Source organism: Ahaetulla prasina, chromosome 1 (assembly GCF_028640845.1).
Source record: "Ahaetulla prasina isolate Xishuangbanna chromosome 1, ASM2864084v1, whole genome shotgun sequence".
In the NCBI taxonomy this organism is placed as follows: Eukaryota; Metazoa; Chordata; class Lepidosauria; order Squamata; family Colubridae; genus Ahaetulla; species Ahaetulla prasina.
This window is the reverse complement of record NC_080539.1, coordinates 64,915,310-64,932,886: the sequence shown is the minus strand read 5'-3', so window position 1 is coordinate 64,932,886 and position 17,577 is coordinate 64,915,310. Positions and strand designations below refer to the sequence as shown.

General features: G+C 37.6%; 1 protein-coding gene and 1 long non-coding RNA gene across 2 annotated transcripts in view; one reads left to right on the top strand and one right to left on the bottom strand.

Annotated features, from left to right (window-relative positions):
* LOC131198755 (calpain-13-like) overlaps positions 1 to 17,577 on the bottom strand; it is a 144,653-nt gene that overhangs the window by 14,455 nt on the left and 112,621 nt on the right. Inside the window, exons 18-20 of the mRNA XM_058184201.1 lie at positions 14,843 to 14,911; positions 14,542 to 14,620; positions 10,658 to 10,774 (exon numbers count right to left, since the gene is read on the bottom strand). Coding sequence (XP_058040184.1) covers positions 10,658 to 10,774; positions 14,542 to 14,620; positions 14,843 to 14,911 — 265 coding nt within the window. The remainder of the gene's footprint in view (positions 1 to 10,657; positions 10,775 to 14,541; positions 14,621 to 14,842; positions 14,912 to 17,577) is intronic.
* LOC131199305 (uncharacterized) lies at positions 462 to 16,855 on the top strand. The gene is made up of 3 exons (XR_009155356.1): positions 462 to 538; positions 9,792 to 9,862; positions 16,774 to 16,855. It is a non-coding gene; the product is annotated as an uncharacterized LOC131199305 (long non-coding RNA).

Sequence of the window (17,577 nt, the reverse complement as noted above, 5' to 3'; positions counted from 1 at the left end):
ATGAAGAGATATCTGTATGTAACTTTATGGGGACGGGAGTTATTGTTTATACTTCTTATGATGGAAGGTTGGAAGTCAATATTTATTTTTTTATTATATTATTCTTTTTCTTTTTCTTCTTTCATCTTTTCTTCTTTCATTCTTTTTCTTTCTTTAAGTATAGCTTGTGTTAGTTTTTACTATTGTAATTAAAATTACAGTAATTAAAATTCTTCATAATTTTTCTCTTAATCAAAAATTAAATGATGACAATAAATAATGAGTTAAGTTACAATGTGATATGGAGAACAAGATACTTATACCAAGTATTAGGTTTAAGAATGCATTTTCTTTGTGCTTGGGATGTTGTCCTTTTCTCTGATGTGTGTAACCTCAGAACCAATCCATATATGCAAAACTAAGACATAATTCTCAACATCAAAGTAAATTCCCCAAGCATGTCACACTTCAAGGGAAGAGAGAAATCACATGCATAAATGGCTGACTTGGTTGTTTACAGCTTTCAGCATCAATCTGAACATACACTGAACTTTAAAAGGTACATTATATTTTTCAATCATATTATGTATATTTTTTTCTTGGTTCTAATTAAACTGCTCTAAACTGGCTTCTGTTAAACTGCAGGCTTAGAAAGCTTAGCCAAGAAGGCTCAGAACAAAATTGCTGTAGTCTTAATGGTGCTTCCTCCGTTTACTACAAATGATAAAAGAGGAGATTATTTTGATTTAGGTATTATTAGCATGATTATACAAGGAAGAAAAGCCTTTTTATTTATTTAATTATCTGTTCTCAGTTTAGGTTACTGGTATACTGCCTTTTTTACTGCCCCAGTTAGCTCAATGATCTTTTCCTGAGAAAGCCTCACAGGCAATGCATAATGCACTTTAAACTTTCAGTAAAATAGTAAATGAAAAGAATTAGTAAATGTTAGGTGCTTAGCTTGGAAGTGTGAATATTTTTTCAGTAGTTTTTGAATGATTTCCCCCCCCCCACACAATCAAAGGCCCTTCCATTTAAATACATATCCTTTCAAGTGACATATCCTTAGCATCCGTGAGATGAAGAAATTAAGGAAATGTCCTATAATGTACTTTGTAGTCTGTGATTTTTTTAAAGGTTTTTTTTTCCTGAATATTTTTTTTTTAGCAGTTGTACCTAGTAAAAATCCAGTCTAAAGAAAAGATCAAAGATAGGATAATGAAATAGCACAGATGCAGCATCAGCTCTCCTGCTGCCCTGATTTTTCCAGTTCATCAGAACATAAGCAAAACTTTTGATAATCAGGACAAAAGCTTATCTGGCTCATCATTCTGTGACCCAGTAGCCAACCGGACGGAAGCTTATAAATTGGATATGTAAATGATCTCTTGTACTTCAACTGCTAGTATTTAAAGGCTTGCTGCTTTATTCCATAGCCATCAAAACTTAATTCAAGAGATAATAGGAAACACATATGAAAATCATTTAATGTATGTCAGGGACAATTCTCACCCTGGTCATCACTTCTTTACCCTCCTACCCTCGGGAAGGAGATATAGAAGTACAGCCAGATGCACAAACAGGCTGAAGAACAGTTTTTATCTGTGGGCTGTCACACTCCTGAATGAGAAATAACATCATAACTACGTAGTATGATGGACTGCAGGTCCGGCGCAATGTGTAACAGGTTCACACTGGTGCAATAGAACTGGGTGTTTTGTTAATATGATTTATTAACCTAAGATGGCGCCGACGAAGGCTGCCTCGGTGAAATGCTCTCTAATTGTTTCTTTATTTCTAATTGTTCTCTGTGACTCACTACGGATTTCCTACTCACGAGACCATCTGCTAAAAATTAAGGAACATTTCTTTAAGGAGCAGCTTTCTTTAATCTCACCCCCGCCTGTCTTTACAAACACGGAGGAGATTCTAACACAGGAGGAGGCAATTCCCACGGAGCCATGGTTTGGTTAAAAAAACCAAACGACGGAAACGAAGGAAACGAGGTAAACGATCTGGGATCTTAATCAAGCTAAGAACTCGCACTAAAACTCCTCTGCCTTCAATTTTCCTAACAAATATACGCTCACTTGCAAATAAGATGGATGAAATACTCCTCTTAAACAAATACTATTCTGATTTTCGCAATTCAGCAGTCCTATGCTTCTCTGAAACCTGGTTAAATGAATCCATTGAAAATAGCAGCCTGAACATTCCAGGATTTCAAATTGAACGATCAGACAGGGTTCCAGAAACATCTGGTAAAAAGAAAGGAGGAGGCTTATGCCTATATATTAATTCAACCTGGTGTCAAGATTTTAACATAATTTACAAATTCTGTGACAACAATTTAGAGACTCTAATTATCAATTGCAAACCTTACTATTCGCCTCGTGAATTTTCCTCATTTCTTCTAATTGCTGTTTATGTCCCACCACAAGCCTGTGTAAACGAGGCATTACGAACTCTAGCTGACCAAATCATGGAGGCTGAAGCCAAACACCCTGATTCACTGGCCATTGTTTTGGGAGATCTAAACAAGGCAAACTTAAGGAAAGAACTACCAAAATACTTTCAGCATGTCAATTGTCCCACCAGAGGCAAGAATACTCTAGACCACTGCTACACAACACTAAAGATGCCTATCGGTCTTTACCACGTGCAGCTGTAGGACACTCTGATCATTGCATGATTCACCTTGTACCTGCTTATAGGCAAAGACTTAAAGCCATAAAACCAATAATTAAATCAGTGAAAACCTGGACGGAGGAATCAGAATTAAAGCTACAGGCATGTTTTGACTGCACTGATTGGAATATTTTTAAATATACCTCTGCAGACCTGGATGAACTCACAGATACTGTAACATCATATGTCAGCTTCTGTGAAGACCTATGTACCTACAAGGAACTTGCGAATACACAGTAATAACAAACCTTGGTTTACACCTAAACTTAAGCAGCTCGACATTCCAAAGAGGAAGCCTACAGAAAAGGTGATAAAATGCTGTACAATCAGGCCAGAAATGCACTAACAAGGGAGATAAGAGCAGCAAAAGAAGCTACTCTGAAAAGCTAAAGAATCAATTTTCAGCAAATGAACCAGCAAACATGTGGAAAACTCTTAAAAATATCACCGGCTATGGCAAACCTCCTTCCCAGGCTGAAGGTAATCAACAACTGGCAGATGACCTGAATGAGTTTTACTGCAGGTTTGAAAGGAAACTACAGCCACCTATCTCCACAACCCCCATCTCAGACACAGCAACAACAGCCAAGCCTCCTACAACTGACCCCATTTCATTGGGTTCACAACCCCTAGTGATCACAGAAAAGGAAGTGCAGGACCTATTTCACAGACAAAAGCCAGGAAAAGCGCCAGGCCCAGACAAGATAACTCCTTCTTGCTTAAAAGTCTGTGCTGACCAATTGGCCCCCATCTTCACCCATATTTTCAATAAATCACTAGAGATGTGCTATGTTCCTTCTTGCTTCAAACGCTCTACCATCATCCCAGTGCCGAAGAAGCCCACCATCAAGGAACTGAATGACTACAGACCAGTTGCTCTAACATCTGTAGTCATGAAAACCTTTGAAAGGCTAGTGCTTTCCTACCTGAAAACCATCACGAATCCGCTTTTAGACCTTGCAATTTGCATACCGAGCAAATAGATCAACAGATGATGCTGTTAATATGGCTCTGCACTACATCCTACAACATCTTGAGTCTCCAAAGACCTATGCAAGGGTCCTCTTTGTAGACTTTAGTTCAGCATTCAATACCATCATTCCAGACATTCTCCTAACTAAGCTAAACCAGCTACAGGTACCGGAACAGACTTGTAAGTGGATCACAAGCTTCCTAACAAACAGGAAGCAGCAGGTGAAGCTAAGCAAGATCACATCAAATACCTGTACAATTAGCACAGGGGCCCCCCAAGGCTGTGTGCTCTCCCCACTTCTCTTCTCTCTGTATACCAATGACTGCATCTCCAATGATCCATTTGTTACGCTACTGAAGTTCGCAGATGACACAACAGTGATTGGTCTCATTCGAGACAATGACGAATCCGCATATAGACGAGAGGTCGAACAACTAGCCTTGTGGTGCAACCAAAACAATCTGGAACTGAACACACTCAAAACCGTAGAAATGGTGGTAGATTTTAGGAAAAACCCTTCCATACTTCCACCTCTCACAATACTTGACAACACAGTATCAACAGTAGAAACCTTCAAATTTCTGGGTTCTATCATATCGCAAGATCTCAAATGGACAGCTAACATCAAAAACATCATTAAAAAAGGACAACAAAGAATGTTCTTTCTGCGCCAACTCAGTAAGCTCAAACTGCCCAAGGAGCTGCTGATCCAGTTCTACAGAGGAATTATTGAGTCTGTCATTTGCACCTCTATAACTGTCTGGTTCGGTTCTGCAACCCAACAAGAAAAATACAGACTTCAGAGGATAATTAGAACTGCAGAAAAAATAATTGCTACCAACCTGCCTTCCATTGAGGACCTGTATACTGCACGAATCAAGAAGAGGGCCATGAAAATATTGCAGATCCCTCGCATCCTGGACATAAACTGTTTCAACTCCTACCCTCAAAACGACGCTATAGAGCACTGCACACCAGAACAACTAGACACAAGAACAGTTTTTTCCTGAAGGCCATCACTCTGCTAAACAAATAATTCCCTCAACACTGTCAGACTATTTACTGAATCTGCACTACTATTAATCGTTTCATAGTTCCCATCACCAATCTCTTTCCACTTATGACTGTATGACTATAACTTGTTGCTGGCAATCCTTATGATTTATATTGATATATTGATCATCAATTGTGTTGTAAATGTTGTACCTTGATGAACGTATCTTTTCTTTTATGTACACTGAGAGCATATGCACCAAGACAAATTCCTTGTGTGTCCAATCACACTTGGCCAATAAAATTCTATTCTATTCTATTCTATTGGGTTAGGGATTTTCTGTCTTCAATGTGAGTTGTATTGTGTTGGGTGTGTGTGTGCACTGAAGGAGCTCAACCAATCTCATTGTACATATGTTGTGCACTGACAATAAAGATTTGAATTTATGTATGAGAGCTAATGTGATATAGTTGATGAGAACTGTAGAGACTCAAGATGAAGTCTGCCTTCAACATAGATGCTCACAAGTTGATCTTGGGCTGGTCATTTTCATTCAGCCCAGCCTATCTCTTGAAACTGGAGGAGAGAGGATTATGTTTACCACCTTGATAACTTGGAGGACAAATCTACCAAACAAACACTCCTAGCCAGTTTCATTTAATATGGCTAAATACAGATTAAGAATCTACACAATATTGCAGAGAACAGATCAAAACTCCAAGAGAACATCTTAATATCTGTTAGGACCATGCAAGTACAAATTTGAAAGGAAGCAAACAATTAGGAGGTAGTTTTAGACAAAAATAAAGGCTTGGTGCTTTTACTGCACAATCTGTTTTAAAGGAAATCAAAACATTACAAGGATGTATTTCATTACTCTTTATTTGAAAAAAACAGTATAATTATTTTGCCAAAAATATTCTGCATATTTTTTTACTGTTGATCATTTAAACCTAAGGGAAAAAAAGTTACTTTCTTATTTTCCTCCCATGGGGAAAACGATTAACTTTGATTAACTATGAGAGGAGTGTGGTGTTTTTGCATTTATTTAGTGGTAATGTACACAGCGTGTGTCGTGTGTCCATCTGCATGCACATGTGCATGCTCAGTTTACATTTGTCTCTCCAGCTCTTTCCCTTGCTTTAATTGGGAAGACATCATGAGGGACTAATTCACATACTTGTTTGTGTATATTAGTCAATGTAGGCTTCTGAATGATGGAAAAAGATATTGCAAAATAAGTATCACCAGCACTATTACTTTGCAACAGTAAATAAGCCCATGAGCGTCAATAAAAAAAACTTCTAAAACACCTGTTAAATATTTCAAAATGAAGGAGAAAAACTGAAGCTTCTTTCACAAAATACTATTAAAATATTAAAATATGGATTGTGGAATTGTATTGTCTCATATATTTGTTATTCTATGAAGGTTGGTTGAACGGTGGTACCTATACCTCCACAACTTTAATTTAAATAGGAATATTTCATTTGAGTCAGTCAGATATCCACAATGATTTTCCTTCAGTTTTGGTAAAGATGGAAAACACGTATTATAGATGGGCTGCTATGGTGATTTACATTTTTGGGGTGGCTTTTTAGATATGAGGTATGGACTGTCACGTTGGAGCAATGTTTCCTTCTTGAGTTTTGAGCTCTGCTTAATCACTGATTCAAAGTTTTGAGTGTTACAAAGTGGCACTCTGAATTCCCAGTGTGCCACTTTCAAGGAATTCACGTGAAAAACAACATCTGCATCCCCATAAACTGTAACTATAGATTTTCTTGCTGAGACCTGGATTTTGTTTTGGGTTTTTTTTGTTTATTTGTTTTTTTAAATGAAGCACTGTAACCATATTTCATGGACTAGATTATGTTTTGTCAGTTCCCTCACCTTCATTTTTGTAATATGACAGTGACTGCCAATTCAACTCTTGAAGCTTTCATTTGTTCCATCAGTATGTGAAGAGCACACTTTGCACATAAAATCCAATGCTGAAGAACATCAATAATGTAACTCATATTTTCCTGTGAAATGCCAAGCTTGACAGCAATTTCTTCACTGATTGTCCTTAATCAGTTCATCAACTTTTCTCATGTAAAACTTGTCGGTTGCTGTCACAAGCTCTCCACTTCATTCTCAGTAACATAAAACATCTTTTTTTAATTCATGCTTACATTTTTTTGGCCCAGCAGTTCCCAGTACTCATATCAACATAGTTATGACCATAAACTACTAATCATAATTCAGCAGTAAGTCAGTCAGTCATAGCATATTGCTTAAAATGGACTGACCTCATGCTTTTAGAATAGAATAGAATAGAATTTTATTGGCCAAGTGTGATTGGACACACAAGGAATTTGTCTTGGTGCATATGCTCTCAGTGTACATAAAAGAAAAGATACGTTCATCAAGGTACAACATTTACAACACAATTGATGATAATATATCAATATAAATCATAAGGATTGCCAGCAACAAGTTATAGTCATACAGTCATAAGTGGAAAGAGATTGGTGATGGGAACTATGAAACGATTAATTAAATTAATTAAATTAAATTAATTACTGCAGATTCAGTAAATAGTCTGACAGTGTTGAGGGAATTATTTGTTTAGCAGAGTGATGGCCTTCGGGAAAAAACTGTTCTTGTGTCTAGTTGTTCTGGTGTGCAGTGCTCTATAGCGTCGTTTTGAGGGTAGGAGTTGAAACAGTTTATGTCCAGGATGCGAGGCATCTGCAAATATTTTCACGGCCCTCTTCTTGATTCGTGCAGTATACAGGTCCTCAATGGAAGGCAAGTTGGTAGCAATTATTTTTTCTGCAGTTCTAATTATCCTCTGAAGTCTGTGTTTTTCTTGTTGGGTTGCAGAACCGAACCAGACAGTTATAGAGGTGCAAATGACAGACTCAATAATTCCTCTGCAGAATTGGATCAGCAGCTCCTTGGGCAGTTTGAGCTTACTGAGTTGGCGCAGAAAGAACATTCTTTGTTGTCCTTTTTAATGATGTTTTGATGTTAGCTGTCCATTTGAGATCTTGCGATATGATAGAACCCAGAAATTTGAAGGTTTCTACTGTTGATACTGTGTTGTCAAGTATTGTGAGAGGTGGAAGTATGGAAGGGTTTTTCCTAAAATCTACCACCATTTCTACGGTTTTGAGTGTGTTCAGTTCCAGATTGTTTTGGTTGCACCACAAGGCTAGTCGTTCGACCTCTCGTCTATATGCGGATTCGTCATTGTCTCGAATGAGACCAATCACTGTTGTGTCATCTGCGAACTTCAGTAGCTTAACAAATGGATCATTGGAGATGCAGTCATTGGTATACAGAGAGAAGAGAAGTGGGGAGAGCACACAGCCTTGGGGGGCCCCTGTGCTAATTGTACAGGTATTTGATGTGATCTTGCTTAGCTTCACCTGCTGCTTCCTGTTTGTTAGAAGCTTGTGATCCACTTACAAGTCTGTTCCGGTACCTGTAGCTGGTTTAGCTTAGTTAGAAGAATGTCTGGAATGATGGTATTGAATGCTGAACTAAAGTCTACAAAAAGGACCCTTGCATAGGTCTTTGGAGACTCAAGATGTTGTAGGATGTAGTGCAGAGCCATATTAACAGCATCATCTGTTGATCTATTTGCTCGGTATGCAAATTGCAAGGGGTCTAAAAGCGGATTCGTGATGGTTTTCAGGTAGGAAAGCACTAGCCTTTCAAAGGTTTTCATGACTACAGATGTTAGAGCAACTGGTCTGTAGTCATTCAGTTCCTTGATGGTGGGCTTCTTCGGCACTGGGATGATGGTAGAGCGTTTGAAGCAAGAAGGAACATAGCACATCTCTAGTGATTTATTGAAAATATGGGTGAAGATGGGGCCAATTGGTCAGCACAGACTTTTAAGCAAGAAGGAGTTATCTTGTCTGGGCCTGGAGCTTTTCCTGGCTTTTGTCTGTGAAATAGGTCCTGCACTTCCTTTTCTGTGATCACTAGGGTTGTGAACCCAATGAAATGGGGTCAGTTGTAGGAGGCTTGGCTGTTGTTGGTGTGTCTGAGATGGGGTTGTGGAGATAGGTGGATGTAGTTTCCTTTCAAACCTGCAGTAAAACTCATTCAGGTCATCTGCCAGTTGTTGATTACCTTCAGCCTGGGAAGGAGGTTTGCCATAGCCGGTGATATTTTTAAGAGTTTTCCACATGTTTGCTGGTTCATTTGCTGAAAATTGATTCTTTAGCTTTTCAGAGTAGCTTCTTTTTGCTGCTCTTATCTCCCTTGTTAGTGCATTTCTGGCCTGATTGTACAGCATTTTATCACCTTTTCTGTAGGCTTCCTCTTTGGAATGTCGTAGCTGCTTAAGTTTAGGTGTAAACCAAGGTTTGTTATTACTGTGTATTCGCAAGTTCCTTGTAGGTACACATAGGTCTTCACAGAAGCTGACATATGATGTTACAGTATCTGTGAGTTCATCCAGGTCTGCAGAGGTATCTTTTTTTCATAAACAATAAATGTCTTTTTTTCATAAACAATAAATGTCTGTGGAAATTCTCATTATCCAGGTGATAGTTGTCTTAAAGGTGTTTTTTCAAAAGGCAACTAGACTGTCTTCTTCTTCTGCAAGGGAAAAAAAGAGTCCAGTTACCTTTTTAAAAAAGCACCTTTGAGTTCATAAACAGTAGCAACACAAACTTTATTTTATTTATTCATCATATTTAGAAACCACCCATCTCCCTCACACAGAGACCTTGGACAATGAACAAATAAAATGTTAAAAACATAAAAATTGGATATAAAAATTTAAAATACGGTAAGAGTAGTTAAAAAATGACATTAACTGATTATATTGATCTTTCACCTAAATAAACATCATGATAATACTGGTCAAATTCAGTTTGGTAAGGAGACCAACTTTCTAAAGATATATTTTCTCACAATTGTAACTTTCCACCAACTACAGTGAAAGAACAGATGTAAAAAACACATATAAGGTTCTAGCACAGGGGTCTCCAACCTTGACAACTTTAAGACTTGTGGACTTCAACTCCCAGAATTGCCAAGGTTGGAGAGCCCTGTTCTAGCATGTAAGTACTGCCATCTGTTGGCAAATTATATAACTGGAGACATTACATTACATTTCATTCAACCCTCTTATTTGCATTCTGTTTTCAGGTTCCTTCAAGTGAATCCAAGAAAAGTGCTCTTCCCGATTCTGAAAATGTTTGGTGACTTTGATATTACAGGTAGTCCTCGCTTAACAGCACTAACTGGGAGTGGAATTTTCATATTGAAGCAAAGAAGTTGTCAGCATTCCAGAAAAACCCCAACTCCCAAGTCATTGGGAAAAATGTCACGTGACTGCACCGTTTAGCAACAACACTTCCAGTAGTCCTGGTTGTGGTTGTTAGGCAAGGATTTGCACATCTCCTGGTGTGATAAAATGAGCAGATGATCTTGGGGAATGAGGGGAAGAGATGCTGTCTAGAAAACAATGGGATAAAAGAGTCCCCAGTGGCTTAATATGTCAGACAAAGAAACATAGGAATGATCTGCTCTAATGGATCAAGCAGTTAAAAGCAGAAATTGGAAAGTCTGTACTTTCAGACATGAAAGTTTCTCTTAATGTAGCCTCATTATAAAGTAGAATTAATTCATCTAATAATGTCTGGTTTATCAGGGATGGCTGGCACCTGTCTTGCATGAACTGTTGGCTCTATCTTGCTACTTCTTCCTAAGATAAGCCTGGAAGCTCCCTTTGGCAGATGATGCTACACAACTCTTCTGTACTCATCACTTCAACTACCCTCCCCCCCCAATCTAACCTATCACCTCTGCCCTTCATATAGGATATCTATGCCCTTTAAATAGTTTGGAATACAAAGGATATTATTTCTAGCAGCACACAGGATAGGTAGAGCGTGAACAATCAGAAAATAGATTCTCATTCAAGATGAAATCTTTTACACATGCTTTGTTGCAGAACCACTTTATTTTGCTGCTGCTCAGTGCATCAAATACCTGCTGAGTGTACCACTTACTTGCCATTGTCTCAAGACGAAACATACAGCACACAAAATCAGGAAAGTTTATTCTCTGGGTTGAGTCTCCATAGCGTAAAACCAGAAGCTGGAGGACTTTGTCACTGACATACGTGCCTACAAGCAACCATAGAAGAAAACCATATGTTCTCAAATTGACACAGCATAACAGTGCTCAGCAGCTGTAAGGAACTGCTACTCCTATCATTTCATGCAGAGCAACTTATTACATCAATAGTGTTTGAAATAGCTAACAAATTGGAAATAAATCTGTATGTGTGATTGAAAATTGCACCAAATTATAACATAAACTACTGATGTTGGATGATTTCATTGAAGTTAATCCTATGTCCATGGGTATTTAAAAATCCAAAGTTAAAATTCACTAATGAAAGAAATTCTGATTTTTGTACAAACTAGGATTTTGCAGATCTTCATGTGTGTGTGTGTGCACACATGGCATACGCGTGCACGCATGCACACATGTCAGGCTGCATTAGTTCAGATTAGGATAACACTTTTTAAAAAAAAATATGCTACTTCCAAGAAGCCCCAGAAAAACGGAAAATGGAATAAAGTTATCAGCAGCCTACCTCCTTAAAGCAAGCCAGGGTTTAAAAAAAATTAAAACAAACTGAAAGAGACAGTCTTCTTTAAAAATACATTTGCACACAACTTCATTCTTCGTGAATTTTGGTGTGCTGTGTTTGCTCGATCCTAAATTCCTCTGAGGAGAAAAACCTAAATTTGGCCCAAGAGGAATATATGGTGGATTTATTTACATCCCAAGGGTAATTGTCATGCTTGAAATCAAAATAATATTAAGAACTAGTCTCTGGTTGAAACTGGACCTTTACCTTACCCTGTGGATAACTAAACGTAATTCCAAAAAATAAAACCATAGGGTTTTAGAAAGTGTAGAAGCAGGGATGGTAGATGCATAAATTCACCTACCATAGGTAGGTGAATAGTTTCCTCTTCACTTGCAGCTACTCAGGCTTCATGACAAAAAGACAAAAGGAGCAACTCCAATTGTAATGGATGGATTTCTTATCTTGAACAATTCATCCATGAACTCTTTTACTCCCACAGAAATGAAACAAATGTTTTTAAGGTGCAATGAATGCCTCCATTATTATTTCCTTTTCTTTGAGAAATAATTAAGCGATCTCTTGAAGAACAGAGATTCTTAAGTTTTAAAAACAATTTTATCTTCAAGGGCTCTTTCCCATCTAAGTCCCAATGCAGGGAGTAATACTACTAAGTTTAGTTCTAAATGAGTTTGTTTAAATGACCTCGCTCACTGTAATATTACTGTTCTATTTTAACATCAGTGAAACAAGGTATAGTGAAAGCTAAAGAATGAGATACAGGACAAGCCCAATTATGCAAGTAATCTGAATTTTGGGGTTACTAGTAAAATTTCAGGCAACCAAGAGGATACTAATAAAGGAGAATATTTGGTGCTCAGGATTGACATGAGGGTTCCTTCATACTCTCTGAGCTTCATGCTCTCTGAGCTTGCTTGTTTTCTTACAGATGTTCAAACTAGGTAACTCATCTGTATAGCACATCATCTGTGCTACTAAGGAGTGCAGTTTGGTGTCAGTTTATATTTTGGTAGCTTGCCCTGGGGGGTGGTTTAGAGATTCTTGGATTGGACTGTTTGCTGTTGGCATCTTTGGCAGTTTCTTGACTGGGGTATTGTTTATTTGATTGTTGGTCTCATGTTAACCTTGGATATACTGATCTGGTTTGCTGGTGGAGAGGTGCTTTGGTCTTTGTTCCTTTTTGGGCTGGGTGTTAGTCTCTTCTGCATAATCTATAGATGATGTTAATGTTTATGTGTCTATTGATGGCTGATTGGTCAGAATGCCAGGCTTCTAGAAATTCCCTGGCATTTTTGGACTTGGCTTGGTCTAGGATGGTCACATTTTCCCAATTGAAACTATGGTTAAATATGTTGTGAAATTAAAGAATTTTCATCATGTCTTCTGACTGCTAGCTGGTGTTCGTGGATGTGTTCTGCCAATCTTCTGCCTTTTTGTCCTACATAGTGGTTGTTGCAGTCCTTATATTGCATTTTGTAGGTGACTCCTGTTTTTTCTTTTGGGGTTGTTGGGTCTTTTGGTCTGCTTAGGATATTTTGAAGGCCTTTAGTTGGCTTGTGTGTTATGCTGATTCCATGTAGTTGTAGTTGTCTGTTGGTGGTTTCTAAGATATTCTTGATGTATGGCCGTGTAATTCTTTTTAGGGTTTGTGTTGGTTGTGCTGTATTGGGTTGCAATGAGTTTTTGATAAAGCTGCAAAGATATCCATTTTGTTGGAATATGTTGTATAGATGTTCTATTTCCTTTTTCTGCTGTTCTGAGTTGCTGCAATGTGTTTGGACTCATCCTTGCAAAGAGGATTTCTGAGGACTCTTTGCAACATTGCCGGGCTCTCACGTTCCACAATTTCCTTTGCATAAAATATGAATATCAATAATGAACATAATGTGGCCATTGAATGTAGAAATAAAAGATTTGACTTGATGATACTTAGAATAACAATTCATCAAAATCGTTAGGATTCCCGTTAATACTGTACTAAAGTAAGATACCCACTTTAAGCTTGTGAATTTAGAGTCACACTGTCGAAGGCTGCGGTATGGGGTCATACAAATGACTATATCTCTGCAAGTACTGCATCGACAAACTTTACCAATGTTCATTGGGGACATGTGTGCATGTTCACACCAAATTTCATCAAAATCTATGATGGTCCACCTGGGCACTTTCCTGAAATCAGACCACTTGATATGGGAATGACCCGCATGGAACTTGGAACTATAATCTGCTTCTTTTTATAAGAAAGCAGTAGGGGTGGGGATGGGGTGTTTGACATCTAATCCACAATCAAAGTAAACAAGTATTATTTTTAAATAGTTTACTCAGATAGGTAGCCTTGAAGTATAGTATTAACCAGATTGATGGATTCTCTTCTAAGAAGCCTAGAATATTTGCTAAATGGAGAACAGGAAAAGAATTTTATTTTATTTTTTTATTTTTTTATTTACATTTATATCCCGCCCTTCTCCGAAGACTCAGGGCGGCTTACAGTGTATATTTGGGGTTATACTTTCTGCAGTTTCAGAAAAAGAAGCAGACTTTGCTATATACATATTAGTATTTTTTCAGGCAAATAGAAACTTTTCTTCAGTTCATTAACTATACTGTTTGCTGCTTGCCTTTAAGGACTGCACAGCATGGAGTTTACCATTCAGGACTACTGTATTGCCTTGATTATTACAATACCTTCTTTTATCTCTATTGATGCAGTACATTAGTGATAAAAATCACAGTACTCTTAGAGAGCTAACAATTTCCTCCTCCCTACTTCCTTGTCACCGTTCTCCTCCTCCTTCTCTCTGGCATTTCTTTACCTCTTTCTTTTTACTTCCTCACATGGGAAATCAATACTGTAACTTGCACTGCCATCTAGACTTGTAAATGTTCATCTTAAAAGTACATTAGTGGATAGTAGCATCTTCTGTACAATATGATGGATTCCATATATAAGTACATCCACCAAACAATTCAGTTACAACTCGGAAACTGAGAAAGTGAACATGAAACTGCAAAGAGAAAGGTTTTTTGGTTTTTTTTTAAATGCCTTCATTATTCAGCAGATGGCAGTGTTAAGACAAAAGAATTTTGAAATTGCATTCCATGGGAATGAGTGAAAATGAGAGTAAAATTGAAATCAATGAGTTTCCATTTTTTTAAAAAAATCTGGAACAGAGGAAAAAGCTGCCCTATTGATTTCTACTTTATTTTTAAAGTGTATCAGACTTCAAAAATAACTTCGAATATATTTTCAAGGAACATCAGTTTATCAGCTACCTGTTTCTTGCACAATTCTTCGCAAATTTGAAACAGTTAGGAATCCAGAATTATTTTCATCCTCTCTTCCAAATATATCCTGAAAAATATTTATATTTAAGATATTATTTAATATATTAAAACAGGAAAAAAATCTTTTGTAAGTATTATGGAAGATCACACTTTTCTAATAACACAAAGGCTGGGAACTGAAATATACTTAGTTTAATAATATAAAATTATTAACAGTTTAACAAATAATAGGACAAAAAGATAGTCATGGCAACAGTTAAGTAACTAAGTGAATAAATTGCATACATACCTCATATTTCTTGAAAGCTCTCCACAGTCTTTTAAATTCTTGGAGTGACAGTTTTCCATTAGCATTTATCTGTATTTGTAGTCAAGTTTTACATCAGATGTGATATAAATGAAGCCATACAGTACATATAAATGGGGAATAGATATAAACTGAGGAAACACTGCAGCTCACATTGGAGAAGTATTAGAATCTGCATTATTTGCCTTATTGAGTACTATGTTGTGACACAATTCTTTCTAAACTGAAAATAACTATAGGTTTTAATGCCTCTCTAACCAAAACAAAGTAGAACACCTCAAAGCTAATGCGTCTCCAGGTACAGAGCAGAAATGTGATGAAAATCTACCTGAGATATTTGGTTTCCATCCATCAGGTAATGCTTCTCTATGTGTGTTTTTAAATAGGAGATGGATCAGGCTGCTTAAGAGACATATGCCTTCTACAAAATACCATGTGCCTCAAACAGCAGACCTGGATGTGAGGTAGCTCATATATCTGATCTGTTGAGCTCACTCCCAGAGTGCCTCTGGCTTTCCTCACTGGAGATTACTGCCCATCTATCTGTCTGCTGTTTAATTCAGCAGGATTTGCAACAGCAGGGAAAAGCCTACACAACTCCCTAATCCACAGTACAGAGTAAGGGATTTGGTACATTGTCTCCAGAGATCTTATTTTTGTCTTGTTCTAACAGCAAATATTTTTGCTGTTAGTATTTTTCAGTTTGATGGAGAGAGAGAGAGAGAGAGAGAGAGAGAGAGAGACGGAGACGGAGACAGAGACAGAGACAGAGACAGAGACGTAATTCAGAAGGAAATAAAAGAAAGAGAGAGAAACAGGTAGAAAAGACCATTACTCAACCATTGAGAACAACATATTAGGTAATAATGAAGCACACCACTAAATTTTGGAGCCAGTGCTGGAGCATCTCTTTACTTTCCAGCATGTGACTGAGGAAATTAATGGTGGTCTGATCACAGAAGCCTTCTAAATTTGCCTTCCAACCTAGACTTTTACTTAATTGTTTAACAGTTTATACTAAAGGTTACTTCTCATTGTCAGAACTCTAGATAAACATTTCAAGGCTACAACTGTCTGTCTGTCAGGATGAAGCAATTTTGACTGCATCCATTCTATCCTTTTTAACCTTGAGTTTTAAGGTGCTGATTTTCTTTTTTATTCCAAGCTCAGATTGTTAGAATAGCCACCCCAAGTCACTGGGAGTTGGATGGCAGACACATTTAATAAACTATTAATATTATGGTTGGTTTCATAGTCAGCCAGATATTTAGACTAGATGGACCCATTCTCAAGGATCTGGGATGGGCAGATGTTGTTAAAGGTATCATCATCACATCACAGTTTCAAGTAAAGGTGCACTTTGAGTGATGGCGATTTCATCAAAGTCGATGGTATTCAAATGGTTTTTCAGATGTTTTGGGGTTGCATTTAAGATAGCACTATCTTTGCTTTCTTTTGCCACTGCTATTCTACTTATATTTGCAGATCATTGTATTTTGTTATTTTCTCCAATTCTTTCCTTATATTATGCTAGGTATTACAACTTCACTATCCAGACTTTTTTGTGGTTTCTTATTGACAATTGTTAAGTCTGGAATGTTACATGGCAGGTACCTGTCTATATTTTAAAATCTCAATAAAATCTCATTATTTTAATCTGTGGTCCCACCATTTCTTTCTGGCAGGCAAATGGTACTTCTTGCAGGCATTCTAATATACTATTGTTGCTACTTAGTCATGCCAGTGTTTGTAGTTATCCCATGCCTCTTTCCTCAACTTTCCTGCTCTTAACCATTTCCAGGTCTTGTGTTACCTACTTTGCCTGCTAATTTTCTATGTACTAATCATATAATGCTTTGCCTTGCCATGTCTCTTTTCTATTTTTATTTGATGATTTTTTTTTTGTCGTCCAGTTTGATCTCTTCAGTATTCAGTAAGAATACCTGATGTACTAGCTTCAGGGCAACTTCTTCATTATCCTTCACATACTTTTCCAATGCCCTTTTGTCTTCTTCTGATGAACTTGCAACTTTCCACACCCACCTATGCTACTTGGTAAGAAGAGTCTGTCAATATCACTGCATGAATGAAAGGTATGATCATCGTTATTATTTTTCTATCTTTTGAAAATCATGGCATTGATAAAATCCCAGGCCAATGGAAGAAGGGAAATGATGCTAATTTATTCAGAAAAGACTGATCCAGGAAACTAGTAATAATACTAAGATTTTTTAAAAGACAGAAAATGTCGTTGGCTACAAACCATGTATCAGTGTTGTGGTCCATCAGCAGCCTACGGAGCTGGCAACGGAGTTGGACAGCGATGAAGCTGAGGTGAGACCAGGGCCATCAGGAAGTGAGATGCAGCTTCCAGAGCCTCCAGAGCCTGATAGTAGTAAGGCAGAGGAATAGGAGGAGCCTGTTCCCAATGAGAAGAGCTGCCAGAAGGCAAGAGCAGGCCTCTGTGGCTCAGACTGGTCTGTTATTAACACAGCTGCTTGCAATTACTGCAGGTTCTAGTCCCACCAGGCCCAAGGTTGACTCAGCCTTCCATCCTTTATAAGGTAGGTAAAATGAGGACCCAGATTGTTGGGGGCAATAACCTGACTTTGTATATAAATATACAAATAGGATGAAGACTATTGCTAACATAGTGTAAGCCGCCCTGAGTCTTCGGAGAAGGGCGGGATATAAATGCAAATAAATAAAAAAAAAAG